Genomic DNA, 24,207 nt, shown 5'->3' on the forward strand with positions numbered 1-24,207 from the left:
ATAAATCTCCCTTTTGTCCATTCTCACAGTGGATAGGTAGCGGGGACACAGGTGGCTCAGCTTCTGAGCTGTAGGGTCCTCCCGAGAATCCCCAGCGTCACCCCCTCAGCCTTCAGCTCACACGAACAGTGCAGTGTTCTGGCGAGTTCAGGACACGCTCGTAGAGACGAAAGAACTAGTGGCTGCGTACACAGACCAGACCCTGGAACCCGACTGCCTGTGTTCCAGCCCTGGTTTTACTACCTACTGGCTGTGTGACCTTGAGCAAGTTACCTAGCCTCTCTGGGCCTCAGTCACATCATCTGCAAAATGAGGATGTTATGAGCACTTGCTTCATTTGGTTATTGTCTCAAATGACAGAAAGTCTGTGAAGCACTTAGAATATTGTCTGGCACAAGGTGACTGCCATTATTGCTATTGTCATTATTGACATTACTTGATGGAGATAAGTAACCTCTGATGGAGACAGCAGCCATCAGTGAAATACACAAGCCATCAGTTTCAAGTCAGAAGGGAGTACATGCGTGCTGACAACTCACTCTGTAAGTGGGGGCAGGAGGCTGGGCCTGGCTTTGCCAGCCGCAAGAGTCCCAGCTGGGACTCAGCTCTCAGAAGTCCCTGGGGGCCCGGGGCACGCTCGTCCTGTCTACCGGGAAGGCAAGGGCCCCCTCCCCACAAGCTATGCTCAGGGGGGCCTCCGACGCTGACCCCAGCACCCTTCGGCTGCCTCTCTGGGCCGGGAGAAGATGTTCTGGATGGAGAGTGCTCACTGACTCACAGGCCTGGCCTCTCTCTGTTCGTGAATGATTCAACCTCCGAAGCTCCAGCCGGAATCCTGAAATGTCAGCACAGAGAGTCCGCCGAGGCCCACCCCCACCCTCCCTGGATCTGGAGCAGAAAAGGGACTTGGCCAAGGTCACAAAGACCATCAGGCACAGAGCTCCTGTCGCGAGAGCCTCGTTTGCCTCCTTCTTTGCCCTCGGTGGCCTGCCGCAGCATCTCCCGCCTGGCGTTGCAGCTCTCTCCCCGTGTGCTCTTTGCCTCGGGGGCTCCCTTCCCCAAAGGACTGGCTCTCCTGGCTCTGTGCAAAGCCCCCTCCCACGCCCGCCCCACTGCCATCTGCCTGTGTTACCCCCTTCTGTGCCAGAGCACGCCTGCCCCTACACTCAAACCACCTGGTAGTGCTGGGCACAGACCAGGTTGATCTGACCAAGCCTAGCTGTGTCCTTGGCCCTCCCCCACCTTGAGGCCAGCAGCAGGGACAATCAATGCCTGGGACCACAACTGCCCAGCCCCTTCCAACCCGCTTGCTCTCCAGGCACAGACCAGCCAGCCCTCTCCTCAGCATCCTTGTGCTGCTCTCACAAGCCACAGGGCCTCAGTTTCCTCATCTGCGAAAAGGGGGTGATGGAAACAGCAGCTCGCACGTGTGGTTGACATGAGACTCAGACGGGGGGTCCAGGAACATGCTTAGAACCGTGCCTGCATGTGGGAGGAGCTCAGGAAGGGGGGCTGGCCTCTGATCATTAGGGGATGCCCCAGGTCCACAGGAATGTCCCAGGCACCTGCTCACTAAGGAAGGGGCCTCCACCCATGCAGTCAATGCAGGGTCTAGTCCCTTTCTTCTTGGGGCCTCAATTATCCTATCTGAAAAATGGGGACAAAAATCCAGGCCTAGCCTCTCTTGTCCGGTGAGTCTGCAGATTCACTGATGTCAAGGTCATGAACATGCCACACAGAAATCAAGTGCCCACTCGGTGCCAGGCCTGTGCTGGGCACTCGAGCAGCCCGTGCAGAGTGAGAGCCAGTCCCTGCCTTAAGATGCTCACAGACTAGTGAGGGCGACAGCAGGGGATGAGGGCACAGAGCTAGTGGGCAAATGAGGGGCGTGTGCAGGGGGTGCCTGCCAGGCTGGCACCTAAGTCCTTACAGGAAGCCGGGGGAGATCTGGGATGGGGGCCAGCCAGGCACAGGCCGGACTTGACCCTTAAGCAGGCGGGGATGCACTTTAGGTTAGAGGCCCCGGGGCCTCATCTTTGAAAGACGGAGTGCCCTCACTGGGAAATGGCAAGCATCTAGCTGAGGGCCTCTGGTCCCTGCCCTGCCCCTTGAGCGAGTGAGTGAGCGGTGAGCCTTTCCACTCTCTCCCAAACCGCCACTGAGCCCTCACCCTGGGGGCTCTCCAGGATCCCCTCCAGTCCCGGCCTGCTCAGATGCCAGGCCCCCGCCCTGCCTCCCACCCCTCCTCAGCCGGGCAGGCCACTAAGCCCCAGAGTGGCGGACAGAAGGAAGGCGATCAGGTCCTGGAGAGAGAAGCAGATTGTTCCAGGCTCGGGGAGATGCAGCAATAGCCGCTTCAAATTCCAGAATCTTAAAGCTGGAGCTTTTACCTGTGAGAAAACTGAGGCCGCCCCCCCCCCCCAAGAGAAGCCCGCCGGCCAAGGTCACACAGGTGAGGAGGGGTAAGACAGCTATTCCTGGAGGGATGGAGAAGGAGTTACCTAAGTGTGGCCCCAGGCGGCTGGCTGCTGGCCCCGTCCGTCTGTGCCAGCCGCGGGGTCTGCCGGCGGCTGTGTGGGCGTGCAGGGGACAGTGTGGGAACATGTGAGGGGGAGGATGACACAGTGCGAGGGCTGGGGGGCGGGGGCGCCGCTCGGCTTCGGGGGGTGCGTGTACACCGGCGGGCTCCTGCCCAGGCCCGCGCCCCGCAGCGCCGCCCGGAGCCCCTGCCCGAGCTCGGGGCGGCCTGGCTGTCCAGACACGGGCGCGCCTGCGCGCGGGATGCGGGGCGCGGGGCGCAGGGTGCGGGGCGCTGCCCGCCGGCTCGGCCCGGGCTACGCGCGGCCGCTCAGCCGCAAGGACACGCAGGCCGGGTGCTGGGCGCAGGTGCCTCGGGCGGGGACCCGCGTTCCCCACCTGCCGCGGCGCCACCTGCCGGGCCGCCTCCCGCCCCCGCCCGCGCCCGCGCCCACCCCGGCGGCGCCCGCGCGCCCTGGGCACCACTTACCCGGGCATGGGCACAGCCGCCGCCGCGGCCTCCGCTCCGGCGGGCGCTGTCGTTGCGGGCGGGCGCCCTGCGGGCAACGATCCGCTCCAAGGACGGAAAGGCCCGGGCACGGGGCAGCCTGGCCAGCGGCGCGGGGCGCAACCTCCGCGGCGGGCGAGGGCTGCGGCCGAGTGCTCGCCACGCTCCGCACCGGCGGCGGGCGACGCGGCGCGCTCGGCTCCAGCCGCAGCTCTGAGCGCGGAGGGAGGGAGGGAGGGAGGGAGGGAGGGGGAGGGGAGCCGGGGGAGGAGGCGGGAGGGAGGAGGGAGCGGGCGCGGGGGGCGGTGCGCGGCGCAGGGGCCGCGGGGCTCCGGAGCCACGCGCCCGGTGCGCGCCCTTCTGTCCCCAGGACGCGCGGGGTGCCCGCCCTTCCTAGCCTGGCATTGCCTCCCAAGGGCACCGGCCGCATGGGGGTGGGCGCGGCTGGAAACTGGGGGCCCGTGGCACCTGCGAGTGCGCTGGGGCACCAGGCTGCCGCTACCTCAGAAGATCCCTGCCCTCTAGGTGCGTCTCCCCAACAGTACAGTGGGGCACTAGCTGGGTGGCTGGTATGTATCATGGGGTCCTTGGGCCTCGGTGGATTCCAAGGCGTTGGTGATCTCCTGCAACCATCCACTAACTGTTGGGAGTACAAACATCGAAGGGCGTTTTCCCAGAGGGAAGCTGGAGCTTATAGGAGATTGTCAAAGTTGGTGATCCCCAAAGCTTCTCGCAGGGATACCCTTACGCAGGACACAGAGACTGCAGCCAGGTGGGCACCCAGAGATGGACACGCAGGGACAGATGCACCTGTGCACACAAGTGGAGACAGACACCCATCCACACGCACAAACGCGCACACGTATGTGGACAGAGACCCCAGAAGGGAGGCTGGCTCCTGCAACTGGCCTCTAGCTCCAGGGACAGTGGAGGCCTCTGAGCCCAGATCAGGCCTTTGTCTCCATCTGTGAGCAGCGAGGTGAGGGGGCACAGGAAGGAGGCTGAGCCTGTGGGAAAGAGAAGTGACAAGTCCACAGGGAGCATCGGCCCCCAGAGCAGGCAGGGTGCGGGGCTCAGGGCTTGGGGCAGGAGCACGCGGCAGGTGGAAGATGCCTGGACATAGCCTCGAATCCTTTCTTGCCTTGGGCAAAGAGGGCCCCGGGGCATCCAGTGTGCCAGGCCATGGCTGAGCACTGGGGATACAGGAGGGGCCACAAAACAGGGAGCGGTGGGTAGTGAATGTGCCCACACAGTTGGGTAAGGGCCACAGGAAACCATTGATCAGGGGGACACGATAGATGGTGAGGGGGACTCGGGGAAGGCCTCTTTGGTGTCTCTGAGGAGGTGCCACCCAGTCAGAGACCTAAAGGGCAGGAAGGCACTGCGGTGCCCCCCCCACTAGGGGACTGTCACAACCCCAACAGCCTGCCCCTCCCACAGGAAGCAGCTGGTTCCATGGAAAGCCGGTGAGATCTGGCATCTCAGAGAGCCTGGGCCAAGCCCCTGGCACCTCTCAGCGTGGGCTGAGGTTCACGCACACTCGCACGCTCGCTAACGCCGGTGCACGCACATTCTCACACTCACAGACGCTTGCTCACACACACCCACACACGATCAGTGACTCCCGCACCGCCACGCACTGAGTGACTCATACGTGGTCACATGCTCTCAGACTCACACAACTCACACACGCTCTGGATTCCTCACATGGTCCGGTTCACGAATGGGCACACACATACATGCTCATGCAGTTACTCACATAGTCACACTCATACCCACTGTCACACTGTCACACTGTCACAACATCACACACACGCTCACACATATACACACACACACACACACACACACGTTAACCCGAACAGTCCCCTTTGACTCTAACCCGGAGGCAGCTTTTCCTGGGTGCTGGCTTTTGTTGGGGGCAGTGAGTTGGCTGTCCTGCAGGCTGGGGGATGCCCCTGCCAGAGCACTACAGCGACCCCGGGGCCTGGGGTACGTGCCACTGCAGGCCGCTTCTTAGGCCTGGAACCACCGTGAAGACCCCTCCTGACATCCCATGGCCCAGAACAGGAGAAAGGAAACCCGCAGCCAAGTCCGGTCTTACCACGAACGTGTGTGGAGCTGAGTGTGGCCGCTGCACTCTTGCTACCCCCACTCTGGAGGACAGGGGAGGCTCCGAGGCTCGCCAGATCCTAGCGGGGGCGAGTTGCACAGCCAGCCTTTCACCCCTGGCTGGGGCAGAGGGGCTGCCATAGGGAGCCCCTCCCGAGGGCCTGTGGATGCCCCTGCCCAGCACACCAGGCCACGGCCCTTTGGCTGCCCGAGGCACGGCGGGCTCCCCAGGGCCGCGCCTCTCCATCCCAGGCCTGAGGCCCCGGCCCAGAGCTAGACAAGGTAGGCCACGGGGTGCACCCAGGCGACAACAGATGCCTCTTAGCAGACATGTGGCAGCAGCTCTTAGTGGACTGAAGAGGGGCCCGTGGGGAAGAAGGAGGTGCTGGGGGACCCACACTTAAAGGCCTGGAAGTGGCTGGGAGAGATAAAGAGAAAAGAGAAAACTCCTTTGGGGCTGTGTCACTGACTTCCTTCAGGGACCAGGGGATATACTGATCCCCCCGGGGGCATGTTCATTTTACCAGTAGCTGCTGTCCACAGGGGGGAGTTGGCACCAGCCCGTGAAGCCTTTCCTGTACCCTGGGCAGAAGCTGCCGCCCCAGTTGGGTATTTATGCCCCTCTGCGCTCGGCACAGGCAGGTCAGGGACGAAATCTGAGGCAGAGATCACCTGCTGACACCTCTTCCGCAGGGCCCCGGTGCCACTGCTCAGGGCTAGCCCAGCCAGGAGTTGGCAGTGCGACATGCCTTCGTGATCAGTCCCACCGAGGCAAGGTCAGATGGCCAAGGAACTAGATGTCATGAAAGTCCCTAGTCCCTAGCAAACTCTGGTCCCTAAACAGCTAATGGCCAGGAGAGAGGGATGGTCCTGTTTTTGTGGTTCGAGTTGGTTGGTGGCCCTTGCTCTCTGGCCAGCCGCTCTTGGTTCCACCATCTATAAGGAGGTAGGTGAGGAAAGTTTGCTAGAAAGTTCTTCCTTACACCCAGCCCTGTCTTCTGCACTGAATTACTTAGGGAGCTAGCCCGAGGGAGGTCATGGCTGCGGCCAGGCATGTGACAGGGGCAAGGCACTTGGCCAAGTGGCCCAGACCACTCTGCTTCTCAGCACCCACCTGGTCCCAAGCCAGCCCACCCCACCATGCCCTGAGCCTGCCTCTTCTGGGATCCCTAGGCCTTAGTCCCCGCCCTGCTCTCCTCCATGACCACTTAGGCTGTCTTGGCCTAAGGAACAAAAGTCGGGGAGAGCACCCCCAACCCCCTGCCCACCGGCCTGGCCAGCTTAGCCTTGCACACCCCTCCCACCTGTCCGCTATGCCCCCTGCCCCCTAAGTGTTTTCTGTCCCAGGTCTTGAGCCACCGCCCTGTCACCAGGCCCCTCTCCCCGGGCCTCTGGGCCATGCCCCTACTTGCTGGCTTTCCCTCCTGCCACTTTTGGGACAGCAACTAACTCCTCGGCCTGCTCGTAAGTGGAGGCCCTTCCAGTTGGGCCTGGAGCCCCTGTCTTCTCGTGCCCACTCTCTCCCTGGCTGAGATCACGGCGCCTCCCCCAGGGCCTCGGGGACCACCAAGTCAACGTCCACTTGTGGCCCTGTGGCAAGCTACAAGTGTCCCCAAAGATATGTCCATGTCTTAACCCCCGGAACCGAAACGTGACCTTATTTGGAAATAGGGTCTTTGCAGGCGTCATAAAGTTAAGGGTCTCAAGATGGGAGGATTATCCTGGATCATCCAGGCAGGCCGTGTGCGCAATGACAAGTGTCCTTATAAGAGGGAGGCAATTTCACAGATGTACACATGGAATAGGAAGCCACATGACTGCGGAGGCGGAGAGCGGGGTGACGCGGCCACAAGCCAGGGACGGCTGGAGCCAACAGAAGCTGGAAGAGGCGGGAAGGAGCCTCCCTTGGAGCCTCTGGAGGGAGCGGCCCTGCTCACACCTGGATTTTGGACTCTGGCCTGCAGAACTGGGAGAGAAGCCATTTTTGTCGTTGTCAGCCCCCTAGTCTGTGGTGCTTTGTGACAACAGCCACAGGATAAGCCCCAACTGGGCCACCGAGGCACTCCCACCACGCAGAGCCCTGCCTACTGCACGCTATGGGCCACCCAGGCTGCTTGGCCTCAATAGACTCCATGCCTGGTGGTTCTGGAAAGCTCTGGTGGGTGATGGAGTGCGTGTGTGTGTCGGTGACGGCTCTTTGGGCACAACTCCTCCCGCCGTCGAGGCTCCAGCCTCAAGGGCCAGCTCAGTCCCCTGGGCACTACCACCTGTTTCCAGGATGCCAGGGTTCTCCAGGGCCCCAGAGGGTCTGTGCCTACCAGAGGCCGACGGGGACAATGGCTCTGCGCTGGTGATGGTGCCCTGCCCTGCAAGGCCCGGCCCTCTGGAGACCAGAGCCCGGAGCCCTGAGGGGCGGGGCCTGGAGACCAGCAGAGGGGTGGCGATGGCTAGATGAATGACACCCCGTATGTGCTCAGAGCAGCCCCTCTGCCTTGGTTCCAGGCCCTGCCCCCTCAGGCCCCTCAAGGAGGGGTCATCTTCCTCGGGGCCCTGCTCCGTCCCCATCCCCGGGCTGCAGATGCCTGGCTGGCTGCCCCTCTGACAAGCCCTGACTTGTCTAAACCCAAGCAGTGGATTTGGCTTAGGCTCCAGCTGCGCACCCCGACAGCCAGGAGGCACCTGACCTGCAATAAGTGCTTGGAAATGTCCCCCGCCCCAAGCCCATGCCCCTCAAAGCCTGCTCTTTGGCAGCTGTCCCTTTCACAGAACAAACAGCCCTCTCCAAGCAAGCCGCTCCCGTGACATTCATTGCTGTGTGTGTGTTTGTGTATTCATGTGTACATGTGCACGTGCTTGCTTGTGCCTGTGTGCTTGTGTTTGTGTGTGTGTGTGTTTGCCCTCCACCAGCTCTGCGGTGCTCCTGGCCCTCGGGTGGCATTTCTTATGGCCCTCTTCCCCTCCCCAGGCTGTGCCTGTTAAGGGCCTCAGGCCACAGGGGCACCACGACCAACCTGGTAGTCCTGCTGAAACTGCACGCCCGCCCTGCGTACTCCTCTCCTCTCGCCCCACAGCCAATATGTCCCCAAGTCCAGGAGCTCCTACTCATGCAAAGATCAGGCCAGAAGCTGTCCTCTGCACCCACCTTCCCAGCCCGCCCAGGGCCGGAGGCTCAGAGTGCCCATGGCCAGGGCCCCCAGCATAACCCCCCTCTCCAAACACCTGAGAGTGACTGTGGGGGCTGTCAGCTTGCAGGGATAACCTTGATGTCACTGGACTTTTTCCAAAGCCCAATCAGTCTCACCTTTATTGGCAGTATTATCTAATAGTTTGCAACACCCTTGATAATAGAGTAATTCATCTTCACGCTGCGGCCAAGACCAACCGCCCTTCTACCATGACCCATCAGCCCTTGCAGGGCGTGGCCCTGTCCACCTCCGGGCTCCTGCTCGGACTCACCACCCATATCACACTTGTCCCACAAGCTCCTCATGGCACTTCCACCCCTCCCTACTGTGTCCCTAAGCTGGGACGTGGGGGGATGGGCTTGGGAAGGCGCGTGAAATGAGAGGGAGACAGAGCGGAAAGGAGGGGCAGGGAGAGGAGACAGACTCGGGAGGGCTGGGCTGCACCCGCAGAACGTGGACACAGGCCCCAGACCCACCCATAGACAAGACGGCGGAAGGCTCCATCTTTCCGTCTCTGCCAGGCCCTGGCGCTGGCCACCCCTCCTCCCGGCCAGCAAGGGGACTTGACTGAGGCCCTGACTCCTGGCCCCCGGCCAGTGCCCTTGCCTTGTGCCTGCCCAGCTCAGCAGAGGGTGCCGGGCCATGGAGCACATGCCCCAGAATAGTGCTATGATGCCGCCGGGTGACATTCTATCGCTGGGCCACCACACAGAGCGGCACCTCCCATCCCAAAAAGGAGAAACCTGGGGACGCCGGGTGCCCCAGAGCCAGGCCAGGCGTAAGGGCACGGCTGTGTGTGAGGAGCCGACCTGCAGGCCTCTGGGCCCCCGCTCTCCTGGGCTGTCACTCACAGCGGCCCCGCCTGCTCTATTTTTGTTGGTAGCCTGCGGCTGCCCAGGGAAGCCCCAGCGCCCGCCTCCTGCTCCGGAGGCCCCTCCTGCAGGAGGAAGGGAAGAGCAGCCTGGCTCCAGCCTGTGGCCACCTCAGCCTGCTAGGCGTGCCTCCAGGGGGCATTGCCATGAGGACTGTCCCCCTCCACGCTGCTCTTTCCGGGGCAGACCCTTGTCCCCAGTGAGCAGGCTTCCCTAGCCCTGACCTGGCTCCTCTCTCAGGAGCCGGTGCCAGCGCCCTGCAACCTGAGCTTGGCTTTCCCGGCACACAGTGACCTGCTGGGGGATGTTTGGGGAGCCGAGGCCAGCCCAGCACAGGTGGGCACACACAGCACACTGCCCTGACCCCACGGGGCCCCTGGGTGTTGGCACTAGCATCGTTCTAAGCCCCCGAACTCCACCGAGATGCGCAGGCAGGGGCCCGCCTAGATTTCCAGGCTGCCCTCCTGGCGGGAGGGCGTCTAGCCTGGTGCTCCGCAGCCGGCGTGTTCTTGGCAAACACTCCACTCTGGAAGGGCAGATGCCACCTCAGGCCTGGTCTGCTTCTGGAGCCCAGTCTAAGGACAGCTGGGGTAACAGGAGTGCCTAGAAGGGAGGGGGAAGGGGCCGGCCTTGTCATGAGGCCTCCTTGTCCAGCCCTGGACCTGAGGGCAGGGAAAGCAACCAAGAGGAAGCCCAAGGGCTCGGAGGGCCTGGAGAGCCTGGGAGCCAGCCATATTGCACAGTGTTTCTTTAATTGAAAGACAACAGTCGACCTCAGAAGCAGCCCCTCCTTGCACTGGGTGTGACCGCCCACACTCCCCACCACAGTAGGGACCAGAAGGCAAGGGATGGGGGAGACCAGCCATCACGGGGATGCGTGGGACTCTGGTGGGGTGCTGGGCCTCTCCCAGGCGCAGGAAGTCCCAGGGTCCAGCAGGCCTAAGGCTCCCCCCTCAATAGTGGGGCAGGGGGCTGGGCCTCCTCCAGGGCCATCGGGCTTGGGGGCAAGGCCTGGGCAGGGTGGGCTGGGGAGGCAGTGGCTCCAGGCTTGCTGGGCAGGGGCTGGCCAGAGGCCGGTGAGACAGGAAGCAGACCCAGCCCAAGGCAGAGGGTCAGGGTGTGTGTGTGTATGTGTGTGTGTGCACAGTGGGAGCTTGAGACAGAGAGATGAGAAGTCAGGTCCAAAAAGGTGAAGGGGACAGGTCGCCAAGCCCAGAAGGGAGAAAGATCTGAGGAAGCATATGACAGACACAGAGAAGGAGAGAGACAGACAGACAGACATAGAGATGGGGTGGGTGGGGGGAGAGAGAGAGAGAGAGAGAAAAGAGAGAGAGAGGACTGGTCCCCGAGGGCCAGCAGAACAAGGTGGCTGAGTGGGGGCATGGGTGTTCGGGGGGAGCAGAGCCGAGGGGGCTGGGACGCCGGAAGTGGGCGAGGAGGAGGAAGGCCCGGCCTTGGCAGAATCCACTGTCTCCGTTCCTACGAGCCCTCCCGCCCCACAGACCGCAGGGTCACTTTCCTAGGACTGGAGCTTGGACAACTGGGCTTTTGAGTGGATAGGAAGAAAGCTTCATAGGGTGCCTCTGAGTGGCCATGGAGGTGGCAGGGGCGGCTCTGAAGCCGAGGGGTGTGTGGCGGGGGCTGGGCCTTGTGCCTACTTGCGCACTTGGGAGCCAGGGAGAGACCGTGGTGGGCGGCGAATTGGGGTCAGGAACCAAAGGTAGGGGGCTGGGCTGGATGCAGCCGGGCACAGGCTTTGCTTCCTCGCTTTCCCCCCTTTAGGACATCTGGTTGTGCTCCCCAGAAACCCCCACCGAGGCCACCATGGGGGCTGTAGCTGCCTCTACTTTTTGTAGTTGCCAAACTGGATGGCCAGGCGGTCGGTGACGCAGCGGAAGGTGGCTGGCTGCACCTCCCAGTACGGCACGGGGTTGTTGAAGAGGCTGATGCCGTTGTAGTAGGCCCGCTTCACCCCAAAGCCCACGGGGCAGAAGTCATTGACGCCCACTTTGGTGATGTTGTTGGAATGCAGGTACACCACCTGGGGGCAGAGGGGCGTGGCCAAGGCTTGGTCAGAGCCCAGTCATCTCAGACTGCCCTCCCTAGCCTATTGCAGCCGGGGCGGGCGCCGCTGGTCGCAGGCCAGATGAAGGGCAGAGCCAGGAGGGGCCGGGCCCCCTCCTCGCTGGGCTCTCGGCCTCTTGGGAGTCATTGCGTTGTGCTGACAGGGGGAGAACGCCGTGGCATGGGCGCGTTTGTTGGGTGGGTGTTGGCCCGGACTAAGGCACTGGGGTGTGGTCTGGGACTGGGATGAAGGTCTCAGGTCAGGCCGTGTGGGGGTAGGAGCTGGGGTGCAAGTGTGTTTGCTGGAGTGAGGCTGTAGCAAGCAAACACTGATGCTGACATGATGTCTATCCAGGGAAAACGGCACCGTGGGCTCACAGAGGGCCCCTGGTCCTCCATCTGGGTTCCCTGGGTTCCAGGCCAGCCCCCAGGAGAGCACTCTTTCACTCTAGAGAGCCGCAGTGCACGAGAGGAGAAAGAGCCTTTGGGGTGCACTTCTCTTGCTCGGGGGCACCCACTCCCCAACTCCCTGAAGCCACTGTCTTAAGCAGGGGCAGACAGGGGCCAGTGAGGCACTTGTTGCAGGGGTTGGAGCCCAGTGGTGGCTGAGAGGACGCCAGGCGCTAGAGGGCGCTAGAAGGCCGCTGCCAGGGCTGGGCTGGCCCCAACACGGGTGCGCCAGGCAGGGCGGGTGGGGTGCTCCTGCCAAGTTCCCCCACGTGGCTGGCAGCCAAGCCCGGGATGGGGGCTGCTGAGAGAACCCAGGCAAGGCCTTGCACCTCCTCTTCAGCCCGCTTCCTGCCTTGGGCTATCCCTGTCTTGGCATGGATCTGCGCGCCCTGATGCTCAGGCTGTTCCCGGAGCCCCCTGGTGTCCGCTCCACCTGGGAGACCCTCAGGCTACCTCTGACCACCCTCCTCAGCGTCCACCCTGGGATCCCTGCTCTCCTCCCGCTCAGCACGAATGGAGGGCGTGCTAGGCCTGCGCCTTCCGCATGAGGAGAGAAAGGAGCCCGGAGACACGCAGGGGTAGGGCACCTGGCGCCTGAGGCTGCACCACCGTGGCCCTCACCTGCAGGAGCTTGAGGTCTGGGAGCCCAGCGGGCACCCTGGACAGCTTGTTGTTGTCTAGGTGCAGCTCCCGCAGGGTGGGCAGGAAACTCAGGCTGCCGTTCTCGATCATCCGGATCTGGTTGTGGCCTAGGCCCAGCCTGCAAATGAGCAAATGACATCACTCAGAGGCTGGAGGGGACAAGGGCAGTGGTCCGGCCCGGGGTGCACAGCACTGAGGGGACTCTGGCGCCCCCTCGTGCCCCGGCCCCACCTGTACAGCTTGGAGTAGCGGAGCAGGTCCTCCAGCTCGATAGCCTGGATCTTGTTGTGGTCCAGATGGAGCTCATTCAGGGTCTCGGGGAGGTCTGCCAGGAAAAGGGGGCGCACCGAGGTGAGTGCAGGTGCCCCAGGTGGCAGGAGGGGGCTGGCGAGTCCTTCCCCAAGTAGACTCTGCCCATTCGTGCTCTTGGAGGTGAGGCAGGGCGGGAAGGAAGGGTGGCCTTCCTACCTTTGGGGATGCCGGTAAGCTTGGACTCTGAGATGCGCAGGTAGTTGAGCTTCAGGCCGTCGAAGGCTCCAGGTTCAAAGCCACTGTTCTCCAGGGGGTTCCCGCCCATCTCTAGGAGAGAGGCCCCCTCAGCCCCAGAGCCAGCGGCCGCCTGCACACCCCCTGGCCTGTCGGTTCCCCCGTCTCCTCCCCCAATTTACCGAGGCTAATCACAAACTCCTAGCTGTTCAACACGGCTGGCCCCAGGGCCCCTCAAGGGCACTGGGCCTGGGATCGGCCTCTGGGGACAGTGGGAGGGGGAAGCGGGGGCAAGAAGTGCTAGAAGTAAAGATGGGGCTCTCCAAGGCCACCCTGGCCCCACGGCTATCGCTGGCAGTCTCCAGCTGGCTACCTGAACACCGCCCCCACCCCGGCCAGGCCCGGCCCTCTGTCATGCCCCCTTCAGCCACAGCGATCCCTGCAGCAGAGGGTTTGCTCAGAAACACATCCAACTTTCTTTTGACCGTTTCAAAAGGCTCTCGAACTGGTCTCCCTTCCCTATGCCCCAAGACAAGTCTCCAGAATGTTCCGTGATGCCCACCAGGCTCCTCCATGGCCGTACCGGATGGCTCAGTCTCCCTGACTCCTTTCTGCCAGCCACCAGGGTGGGGACTGTCCCAGGGCTGGGGCTGCACTCACCAATACAGTTCATGTTGCGGAGCCCACTGAACACGCCCTTCGGCACCTTGCGGATGCGGTTGTCGTGGATGCGCAGCTCCACCAGGGAGCCGGGCAGGTTGGGGGGGATCTCCACCAGGTTGTTCTTGGAGATGTACAGCTTCTGCAGCTTCCGCAGGGGGCTGAAGGCCTTCTCGTGGATCTTGGAGATCTTGTTGTTCACCAGGACGAGGGCCTGAGGCAGGTCGGGTGACAGGGGTGAAGGTGCCATTTCCCCGCCCCTGCCCGCCCTTTCTCTCCTTCCGTCTGTCCTCTGCTGCCTGAGCTTGCTACTGATGGTGCCCGAGGTGTCCGAGCGGCTGGGCCTCGAGGGCAGCCTGTGCTTTCGGGGAGCGCAGAGCAGGGAGCCCCAGCAATGCCGCTGCTGCCTAGCACAGCCTGCCATTTCTCCATGCCTCGGTTTCCCCATGTGCACACTGGCCACAGTGAAATCTGTTCTCCTGTGTTGCTGGGAGGAATGAACATGATGAAAAGGGAACCAAGCTGAGCGACGCTGGCCTGCACCTATGGTGGCTCACACCCACGCTAGCGAGCCATGACCCTGGGAGCTCCTGCCACGGCTGGCTGCAGACTTTTCTCAGAACTCCACGGGTCGTGGGCTGCCTTTGTGCCCCACACATACGTGTCCACACACCCGTCTGGCTCAGACCCCCAGCTGCAGACCTGTTGACTCCTCCCAGCTCCTCGGGGGAAGGGCCCTTTGAGGCAGGAGAGGCTGGCACTTACGTAGAGGTGCTGGAGGCCTTTGAAGTCATCCTTGCGGAGCTCAGTGATGTCGTTGTTCTGCAGGTCCAGCAGCGTGGTGTCAGGTGAGATCTCTTTGGGCACAGACTTCAGACCTGGGGGCCAGCACCACAGTCCCCAACATGAGCATGGGGCCACCCAGCCTGCTAGCCCTGCTGGTATGGAGGGCCAGGGACACGCTCACACTCAGGGACTCCACTACAAACGGGTGCAAGCTCCAGAGTTTGCAGACGGAGGCTCTGCTGCTCCTCGCTCCCTGGCAGCCCGACTGCTGGACGCCCCCACACCCTCACATCACAATCCCCCAGCCTGTGGGGCTCTCCCCATCTCCCCATCCACAGGACAGTCATGCGTCCCCCCGAGGAGGGGCTCTCCCTGTACACCTCCCCCCTACTTCCAGGGACTGACCCAGGTCAGAGCACTGAACAACCCGCAGGTGGCAGTGACAGCCGAAAGGACACATGGCGCTGAAGGTGGGCGTGAGGGAGTCCAGGTCTGGGACGCCTGAGGTCGTGTCAGCGCCTGAAGCCTCCTCGTCGTTCATCATGAGCAGCCCGTCGTCTAGGGTGAAGTCCCAGAAACCCTTCTGCTCAAAGGGCAGGGCCTGGCTCAGGGCCAGCAGAGACGCGAGGAGCCACAGTGGCCGCATGGTGACTGTGCCTGGGAGTTGGGGCAAAAGGGGCCGGTCGTCAGCATCAGCCCCCACCCTCTGGACACGTTCCCACCCATCTTCCCAGCACCAAGGGGCTGGTGTTCTGTGTGGGTGCTGGCCCTGTGTCCCCGTCCCTCACCAGGGACAGCCCGACCACAGGGTGGGAGGCCGGGGCAGGATGGGAGTTTGCTGCTGGCCGGGGGCACCTCATCCTGCTCCCCTGCCCTCCCTCCCCAGGGCAGGACTTGCTCCTCTGGGCAAGGAGACGCCTTCCCAAGTAGCGAGTCTGTAGCCTCCGTGCCATGGAGTCGGCCTGCCTCGCGGTGGGGGTCAGTGAGGCCGAGGAGGAGGCAGAGGGGGGACTCAGCACTTGGCCCCAGGCTTTGAAGCATGCAGTTTGGAGACCACTGCGGCCTCCCTGGCCAACCCCTCCTGAGAGCTCTAGGCTCAGGGCGATGTGAAGTTAGTTGAGTTAGGCGACCATGAGTCATTTCCTTCCCTGCCTGTCCCCCTTCCCCTGTGCCCACATTCCTCTGAGATGGTCTGCAGGCCGAGGCAGGGGCAGCAGTCTGGAGAAAGAGCGGTGTCCTTCGAGGCTGTGGGCAAAACTGGCCAAGGCGGCTCTGACCGGAGGGCCCACTGCTCCCCCTGCCTGGCCCACGGAGCCCCTCCTTCCTGCCCATGGCCTCGGCCCCCAGACAGGCCCCCCGAGGGGAGCAGACTGCTGCCAGGGTGGCAGGGCAGGGTCAGGCTTGTCTGGAGGCCCCCCAGGCCGAGATGCCCTGCCCGAGCCTGCCCCCTGCGCCCACACGCGCCTGCTCCCTCCTCCTCCTCAGACACAGCCCCCTCCAGCCCCTCCTACCTCCCCATTTACCCTGATTCCCTGGCAAAGGCCCAGGTTTTGTCCCAGCCTCATTTGCTTATCCATTAAATGGGAATAAACATGCCTGCCCTGCTCACCCCCCAGGCTGGGCTGTCCGGGCCGCCCAGGTGCATCTACGCACAGGGAGCCCAGCTGGCGCCAGGGGCTCTTGCAGACCCGAACCAGCCCCACCGAAGGAGACCCCCACTTAGGTGAGCCTCCTGAGCCCAACGGCCAGCTGCAAAGGTGTAAGGAGACCTGGGGTGCTGAGGCCTCTGCAGCCCAGGCCAGCACCCCCAAGCAGCTTGGAAGCCTGCTGCTTCCCAGGCAGCCTGGTTTATGAGGAGCCTGGGCTGGCCACCGGAAGCTGCTGCTTTGGGGTCCTTGCCACCAGCAGGCGGGGGGCCTGGGGCCACCTCCAGGCCTAGTTGGGTCTGGGCACAGCCACTGCCCCTCTGGCTCCCATCAATCCCAGGAGAAGGTCGGGGTGGAGACCTGTCCTGCAGCCCCTGTGGAGTCCCTTGGGCACCCTGGGGAGGCACCCGCACGTGCGCACACATCTCCTGAGAGGCTTTCGTGGATGCCCTGGCCCATACCCATGCCTGGGGGCAGAGGGCCCTGTGGTGAGTCTGGAGCTGCAGCTGCTGCTGGCAGGGCGTGGAGAGGCCCCTCTGCAGCCACCCGAGCCCCGCAGGCCCCACAGCCCGTGGCCCCAGGCCTCACGGCGAGAGGGGGTCAGAGCCGGCAGCTTAGCTGCGTCCCTCTCGCCAGGAGAGCTGGACTGGGTGCTGGGCAGTGCCCAGCCTCCCTCATCCCTCCAAGCCTTGGGACCCCACGATCACATCCCAGGGCCTGCCAGCCCTAGGCGGGCCCAGAAGCACCCGGGGGAGTCCCCAGAAGACCTTGGCCCCAGAGTAGGTAGAAGGACCTGAGCTCGCCTACCTGCGTGGCTTCTCCCTTCTCTTCCCCTCAGTTTGCAACCACCAGGACAGGGCACGACAGGCCAGGGCCTCCTGGGCCTGCTGCCACCACACAGGGCCCTTGCCCAGGTGCCGCTGGACACTGGAGAGCTGGGGGGGAGGAGGAGAAGGCGAGAGCAGGACGGGGATGAAGAAGGCAGGGAGCAAGATGGAATGGGAGAGAGGGAGGAGACTCCCCGGCCTCCTCCCTGCCCGACGCCCCTGCCAACGCAGCTACCTCACAGGGGGCGTGAGTCAGGGCTGGAACGCCCAGCCGAGCCCTGGAAGGCCTTGGGGCTCACAGCTCACCTGGACAAAGGCAGGGGGTGTGCTCTGGCCAGGCTCAGAAGAGGCCATGGGGAGAGGCCTGCTGGGGGCTGAGGAGGGCTGGGGGGACAGAGGACCACCTACCTACACACTGCTCCCGGACCCTCAGAAGCCGAGGCTTCCCCGAGGGCACTTCTGTGAGGGCAGGCAGCCTGTTAGGGAGGACCATCCACCAGGGGGAGGACCCTGGGAGGGCAGGCCAGGGCCAGACTGGCCACTGGGGTCCCAGGTGTGTCCATGAGACCAGCTTTGGGGAGACGGGGGCTATAGAGGAAGTGGTCCAGTTCGGAGCCGCTGTGCCCAGCACAGCCGTAGGTCTGGGAGAGGGGCTGGGGGCGAGGCCAGCCCTCCCCGCTTGGTTCCCGCTCGGGCGCACCCTGAGGGGGGAGAGGCTGCGGGCTTGGAGGCCCATATACCAGGGCCCTGTGACAGAGGCAGGAGGACAAGGTTTGGCTGGTTTTCCATGGCTCATGGCTGGGCCCAAGCAGTGGGCAGGCTGGAGGGGCGGGGGGGCCGGGCAGGCTTCCCAGCACAGCCCTCATTTCCCCTCAGAGAACTGGCACGGAACTCAGCACCCAGAACTCTGCAGGGGAAGAGGCAGGCCAGACGCCGAGCCCACAGAGCCAGAGGGAGCCAGAGGGAGCCAGAGGGAGCCAGAGGAGGAAGGCTCCCCTGTGGCCAGCACATTAAGGTCCCCATTTTATGGATGAGAAAACTGAGGCCTAGAGAGAGGAGCTGACTTCCTCAAGTCACTCAGCCTGAGACTTGGAACCTGGCTCTGGCGACTCCAGGCCCTGAGCTTCCAGCCGTGCTCCTCAGCCACGGGGGCTCCTGGGGGTCTCTGGGACTAGCTGGCTTGAGGGTGGGCAGTGCAGACAGCCAGGGGGAGGAGCGCCCAGGTCTGCTGGTGGTGGCTGGGGACGTTGCCACAGATGTGTCCAGCAGCTCACACCGCCCGCCTGTGCCGATGCGTGTACACACACGCACACACTCACACTCTCTCTGAGGAGGCAGGCGGGCCGCGGCCCAGGGAGCAGGAGTACCCTGTGGATGGATGCGTGAGTGCCACAGCAGGGCCTTCCTGTCCCCATCTCCCCATCACCGCCGGGGCCTCTGGGCCTCAGCTTCCCTTCATTAGCCTCCCTGGGTGTGTCCCCAAGGACTTCGGGGAGGGCTTCTAGCCCCATCAAAGTGTGCTGTGAGCTCCCTGGATGCCACCGCCCCAGAGCAAAGGAAAGAAGCGGTAATGGTGGCAAGCCCCGGGCCCGGTGACCGCAGGTGTGAGCAGGGGAAGAGGCTGGGCTTCCTGGAGCCGCCTCTGCCACCCCAATAGGGCCCTCCTTGTCTGCCCCTCTGAAAGCCAGCGCAGTCCTCTGCGCAGGATTGCTCCAGGTCACTGCCAAACAAGACGCGTTGGCAGCCTCCAAGAACACGGAGGGGCTGTGCCAGGCATTCAGGCCAGGCCAAGGGTGGCGGGAGCGGGACTTGAGGTCTGGCAGGCCCCGAGGGCTCGCCTGCAGATGTGTAGCTCGTGGCTGCCAAGTAGTGGACGCCGGGCTCTGTCTCTGCGGCTTCAGCCAGGGCGTCTGGCCCTACCAAGCTACCCGACCTGAACTCTGACACAAGCAGCCCCGCAGGGCCCCTGGGACCGCACCCTTCCTCCCTCCTCTCTGGCCACCAAAGTCCTCTGGGCCCAGCTTCAACCAGCAGACAGGCGCTCATGTCTTGGCTGACACCCAGCCAAGGCCCCAGCCCACCTGCCCGCAGTGGCTCTAGCCTGCACTTGGGTGTCACCTGGAGAGAGGGGATGTGTGCCTTTCATGGCTCTGCCGAAGTCCCTGTGTGTGTGGATGTGGGGGTGGCCGCCTGAGGGGCTGGGGGCCGCAGTGGGGAGGGGGGACCCTGAGCACTGCTCCATACGCACCCCAGCCGCGCTCTGCGCCCCGGCACGGCCCCGGCGTGCCGTTCAGGGTGCAAGGGCAGCCACTGTCCAAGCACAGCCAGGACAGCTCCTTCCTGCTGTGGCCCTGGCCACAGATCTGGGTCCTGCACTTTGAGGACAGGCTGGGCCTGACGTGGGTGGCAGAGGCTGCAAAGGGCTGGCACCAGGGAGGTGGGGAGGTGGCCGGGTTCATCCACCCCTGCCCCCACCCTGCCAGGAAACCTCTGGAAATGAGTCGGGCAGCAGATGACCCTGGTCAGCTGGGAGCCCTGGCTTTCCTGGTCCCTCCACAACTGGGCTGCGTGCCCTCCCTCCTCTTCCCTCCTCAGTGAAGAAATCCCAGGCTCCTACTTGCCATGTGCTAGAAACTGTGAGGAAGAAGGAGGTGCTGTCACCTACCAGGGACAGGGCAGGAGACTCAAGTGATTTCTTTACCTAGCCCCAGCCTGCCCCCATTGACCGTAAGAAGGAAATGGCACTTTTACCACTTGATAAAGGAGTAAACTGAGGCCCAGAGACTTTGCCCGCAACTCTTGCCCGAGGCCGCAGGGGGGAAATGGTAGAGCTGCCCGGGCGTCTAGACCCACCCTCTGCCACTGCAGACGTTGCTGCAGGCCCCAAAGCTACAATGTCTCGCACTGCCTGGCTTGTGCAGGGGACTCAACCAGTCCCCAGGGCTACGGGAAAAGACTCCTTGGCAGCTCCCTCACCCTGGCTGGAAATATGGCACTGCTCTCTGGCTGCCACCATCAATAGCTCCCACTGCCCACGAAGCCAGAAACTGCCCAGCCCCAGCACACCCACCAGCCCAGCCCCGAGCCTCTTGCCTCTGCCTCTGTCTGCAGGGAAGTCTCTTGGAAAAGCCATCATCTTGGCTGGGCCAGGGAGCTGCCACCTCTGAACACTTCATCCCAAAGGAGATGTTCCCAGCCTGGCCCTCAGAGCCTGGGGCCCTGCCTGCCTCCTTCCCTTGTCCAGCCCAGCCACCGCAAGGGGGCTTGGCCCTGCCCTCCGGCAAGACAGCAGCCAGGCACCTGCAGGGAGAGGCCCAGAGTCTCCAGCAGCCCCACCCCTGCACCGTCCCGCCCTCTGCCGGGACTCTGGCTGGGCTGGGATCTGGCCTGTTCATCTGCGGGCCACCGGGCTCCCCGTGGGGTGTGTCTCCTTGCAGGCCAAGCAGGGGCTCAGACTGCTAGAGGACAAACGTTGCACTGGCCTCCCAGACCTCCCCTATCTCCAGGGACAAGGCTGCCCTCCTTGGAGTCCCACTTCAGTTCGCAAAATCCCTAATCCCGTGGCCACCTAGACCTCTGCCTGCTGTGTTCTCCTTGGCCTTCTGACTCCCAGAGACCAAACGGGTGGGGGATACCTAGCAGGCCATGGGGAAGCGGGGGCAAGTTCAAGGGTCCCACGGAGTCCAGGCTGGGCCCCTCAAGCTCAGCCAAGGCCAGTGTTTCTGTTGAGCGTGGGTCTAAGATGCAGAGGACTTGGAGGGCTCTGTGCAACAAGGCTGGCTAGAGCCCCCAGGTCCCCAAACCACAGGGAGGGGCAGGCACCTTCACTGGGCCTGGCAGTGTCAGTGATGCTGGCCTGCCGTGAGCAGAGAGCTGGCCCTGCTCTGCAGGCCGGGGTTGGAGCTGAGCAGGTGGGAAGCAGGAGCTGTTTTGCAGCATTTGGAAGAGCTGGGGCTGGTGGCCCCCCTCCACGGCCACACCACTCCAGGATGCCCAGCCTCAGAGCAATGAGGGGTGGGAGAAGAAGGCGAACAGTGGTGGGGGTGCTGGGGTGGTTTCCGGGAGCCTGGAGTCCCAGAGGTCACGAAAGAGGCCTGGGAGGGCCCCTCTAGCTGTGGGTCCAGGTGGGGGAAGGGACCTGCTGGCCCAGAAGGTGAAGGGGACGTGATACACAGCCCCCACCCTCCAGAAGACATGGCCCAGTGAGCCCCATGCTTTCCCTAGGGGACACTGGAAAGCTGGTTCTTTCTGGAAGGCTAGAGAAGGGTCTGGCCATGGGTCCTGCCATCTAGTTAGGCTCAGTGGGCCTCAGGCCAGGAGCAGGACTGAGCCACCCTCCCCAGCGCAGCCCCCTCTGCATGCCCCCGCCCACCCCGCCTCGGCCCGCTAAGATTTGCAGAAAGGGCTCTGTGGGTAGCCAAGGTGTGGCCCCCTGTTCTCCCCCAGCCCAGTGTCTGAGCAGAAGAGGACAAGAAGGGTGGATACTAGACTGCCCCAGGCCCCAGCCAGCGGGGTGGGGACACAGCAGGATCCCACTCGGGCCTGCCTTAGGAGGGAGCCACTGCCCGCCCGCACCCCATGGCCCACAGCCCACGGCCCACGGCCCATGCAGGGTGCCGGGGAGAGCCACCATCAGCCCCCAGCCCCTCGGGTGAGCAGGGCCCCTGGCTAATGTGTCCCCTTCCCACCAGTGGGGCCGCTAGGGCTGTCGGGCTCAGTGGGCAGCCTGGAAGCTGGGGGAGTGGACAGCTCAGGGCAGGGACCCAGCTCACCTGCCCTGGGGTAACCAACGAGGAGGAGCCAGAGGGGGTCGTGGTGGGCATGAGAAGGGCTTTCTGACAATCAGGGGTGTCAGGGGGTGAGCAAGGAAGGGGAAGAGCCCCACAGGTGGGCGTCAGAGGCCCCAGGGCTGGGACGATGCCCGGGGGTGGGGGTGTGCTAGGAATCCTGTGCCTCCATGGACAAGTGACTGTTGGGACAGGCCCATGCTGTGCTGTCTCCAAGGGGTGAAGGAGGGACAGTGAGGGCCCTGGGAAGTAGGGGAGACTGTGGGTGTTCCCATCCCCACCCACCCTGCACAGGGCGCCAAGGAATCAGAAAGCCGCTCAGAAGGCTCCAGGTGCAAACTGTTAAGTGTGGGCTCATTGCAAATCCTTCCTCTGGGGACTTGATGCTATCACCGGAAGGGACGCGCTGTGGCCTTGTTTGAGTGACTACCCAACGTTGGTAAAGAAAGGAAACTCCTCCTTGCCTTGAGGATATCGCCTTTCCTTCTACCCTTCCCCACGCACGATCCTGCAACAGCAGCGGGCTGCCGGAGGGACTGGGGGGAGGTTTGGCCACTGCTCTTACATCGCCCCGCATAATGGTCAGGGGCTGGCACCCCAACTCTCTGCACCCGTAAAATGAGCCAGTGCAGAGCTGCTGGGAAAGAGCCCGGCCTCAGACCCCTCACCTATGCAGAGCAATGCCCACTGCAACCTGGGTCCCTGGGGCTTGGAGGTAGGCAGGTGGCCCAGGGAGGCCAGGGCTGCCACTCACAGCTGGCCAGCTTGAGACAGGAGCCCTCTCTGCTCCCTGGCTCAGAGCCTGCTTCCCCCGCCCAGCCCTGGTGGCTTGAAGGCAGTCCTGTGCCTTCCCTTCAGTCCGCCCACACAGGCCTGCCCTCAACGGCTCCCTTAGCCTGGCCCGCAGTAGCCATACATGGGCACGCTCCACACGAAGGCGCCCCTGCCCGCCCACCGGCTCTCCCAGGGTGCGGCTGGCACAGGCGGCCGCACGTCCATAGGAGGTGCTCACCTGCACCCCTGGACACAGGTCCCCGGGAACCTTTCTGGCCCCGACGGAGGCCCCCAACATCTCAGCTTCTTCCATCCCAATTAGCTGCTACAAGGCAGCCAGCTGGCAGGCCAGGGAGGGGCAAGGGCAGAGGAGTGGGAGGCCCCTGGATGACCTGTGTGGCCTGGCCGGCCAGGAGACAGGAGAGCAGGCCTATCTACAAGCACCGCTGGAGGACGACCTCCCTGGCCTGAGCGAGATTGCCGCACCTGCCCTGCAGGACCCCGGGGCCCCTGCTCTGCTCAGCAGGCGTGCAGGCAGCCAGCCCTGCTGGCGGGGCAGTGAGGGGCGCTCCCATACCCCAGTCTTCCAGGGCACTCAGTGGACACCCTCAGTGCTCTGTCTCCTGGGTCTCTTGGCAGGCCCCTCTGGGGCCCCAAGCCAGGTCTGCCCCAGGGACCATGGCATGGCTGCCTGATTTTCTCTCCTCCCCCTCCCCCGCCCATTCTGAGTCCCAGTCCAAGGGGTTCTGGGGACAGACAGGACTGAGTGCCCAGTCAGTCACACTCAGGGCCCCTGCAGCCAGGGCTCCGGGGACCAACATCTCACAGGAGGGAGTAGAGGCAGGGCATTAGCCTGGGGTGAGCGAGGAACATCTGGGCAGGGTGCCTGGGGCGTGCCTGGGAAACCAAGTCCCTCAGCCCACGCCAAAGACTAGCCCCAGGCAGCGGGGGCTCCGGGCGCTGAGCTCAGCGGGCAGTCGGCCGTGCTCCCCAACCCGGCCAGGCGCCAAGCCCCAGAGCCAGGAGGCGCCTGGGCAGAGCGAGGCTGGCGGGAATGGAGGGTGCGCCTGGGATTTGCAGTGATAGGACAGGGCTGTTGGCAAAACCGGGGTGCCAGCCACCCAGCGATGCGCTGGGGTGGCAGCTGAGTGGAAGGACCCCGTGGAGGGAGGCAGAGAGACAAGAAATGGACAGGGCTGGGCAAGGTCAGAGGGGAGAGGGGAAGGAAGGGCTGAGGGAAAGGTGCCTGGAGGGTGGGGGACAGGCAGAAAGGACAAGGAGCCAGGGGGCCACAGGGTGGCCTGGGGCGGGAGAGGGAGGCATCTCCTGGCTGCCGAGGGGGCAGCTTGAGGCCAGCGTGGGGACAGTCGGGACAGTGCGGGGCTGGTGTGGGGGCCCTACCTGGGAAGGGGAAGAGGCCAGGCGCAGGCTGGCTAGTTGGCAGGCTGGGATGGCGGCCGTCCGTGCGTCTGTCCGTCGTCGGGCGGACAGAAAGCAGCTGCTCACTCCTGGGCAGTTGGTGGAGAGAGGGAGTCGGAGGCGGGCGGGCGGGAGGCTAAAGGCTGGGCAGGCGGGCCGGCGGCGGGAGGGGACGGGGGAGGGGGCAGGGAGAGAGGAAAGGAGGGAGGGGGCTGGTGGGGCGGAGAGGGCGGTCGTCGGAGGCGAGGCGGGAGGGAGGGGGCAGGCTTCCCGGCCCCCCTGGCAGCTTCAAAGGGAGCAATTTTCTTGTAGACGGCTGGCTGGGCTAGCGCCCCCTCCCCCGCCCCACCCCCGCCTCGGGCACACAGCAAACGGACACACATTCATGCTCACTCCCACAAGGACCCTTGGCGTCTCTGGGCAGACACAGCCTCTGAGAGTCAAACTTTCCACTGCCCAGATGGGGACACTG

General features: G+C 63.9%; 1 protein-coding gene across 1 annotated transcript; it reads right to left on the bottom strand.

The window, feature by feature from the left end:
* Positions 1-9,935: 9,935 nt before the first annotated feature.
* Positions 9,936-23,847, bottom strand: BGN (biglycan). The gene is made up of 8 exons (XM_069464454.1): positions 23,718-23,847; positions 14,688-14,939; positions 14,262-14,374; positions 13,497-13,710; positions 12,819-12,929; positions 12,582-12,675; positions 12,330-12,468; positions 9,936-11,235 (listed from the first exon to the last, which is right to left on the bottom strand). The coding sequence occupies exons 2-8, from the start codon at positions 14,926-14,928 to the stop codon at positions 11,038-11,040; spliced, it is 1,110 nt and encodes a 369-aa protein (XP_069320555.1). The 5' UTR covers positions 14,929-14,939; positions 23,718-23,847; the 3' UTR covers positions 9,936-11,037.
* Positions 23,848-24,207: the final 360 nt, after the last annotated feature.

The sequence above is a fragment of the Eulemur rufifrons genome, chromosome 30 (genome assembly GCF_041146395.1).
Source record: "Eulemur rufifrons isolate Redbay chromosome 30, OSU_ERuf_1, whole genome shotgun sequence".
In the NCBI taxonomy this organism is placed as follows: Eukaryota; Metazoa; Chordata; class Mammalia; order Primates; family Lemuridae; genus Eulemur; species Eulemur rufifrons.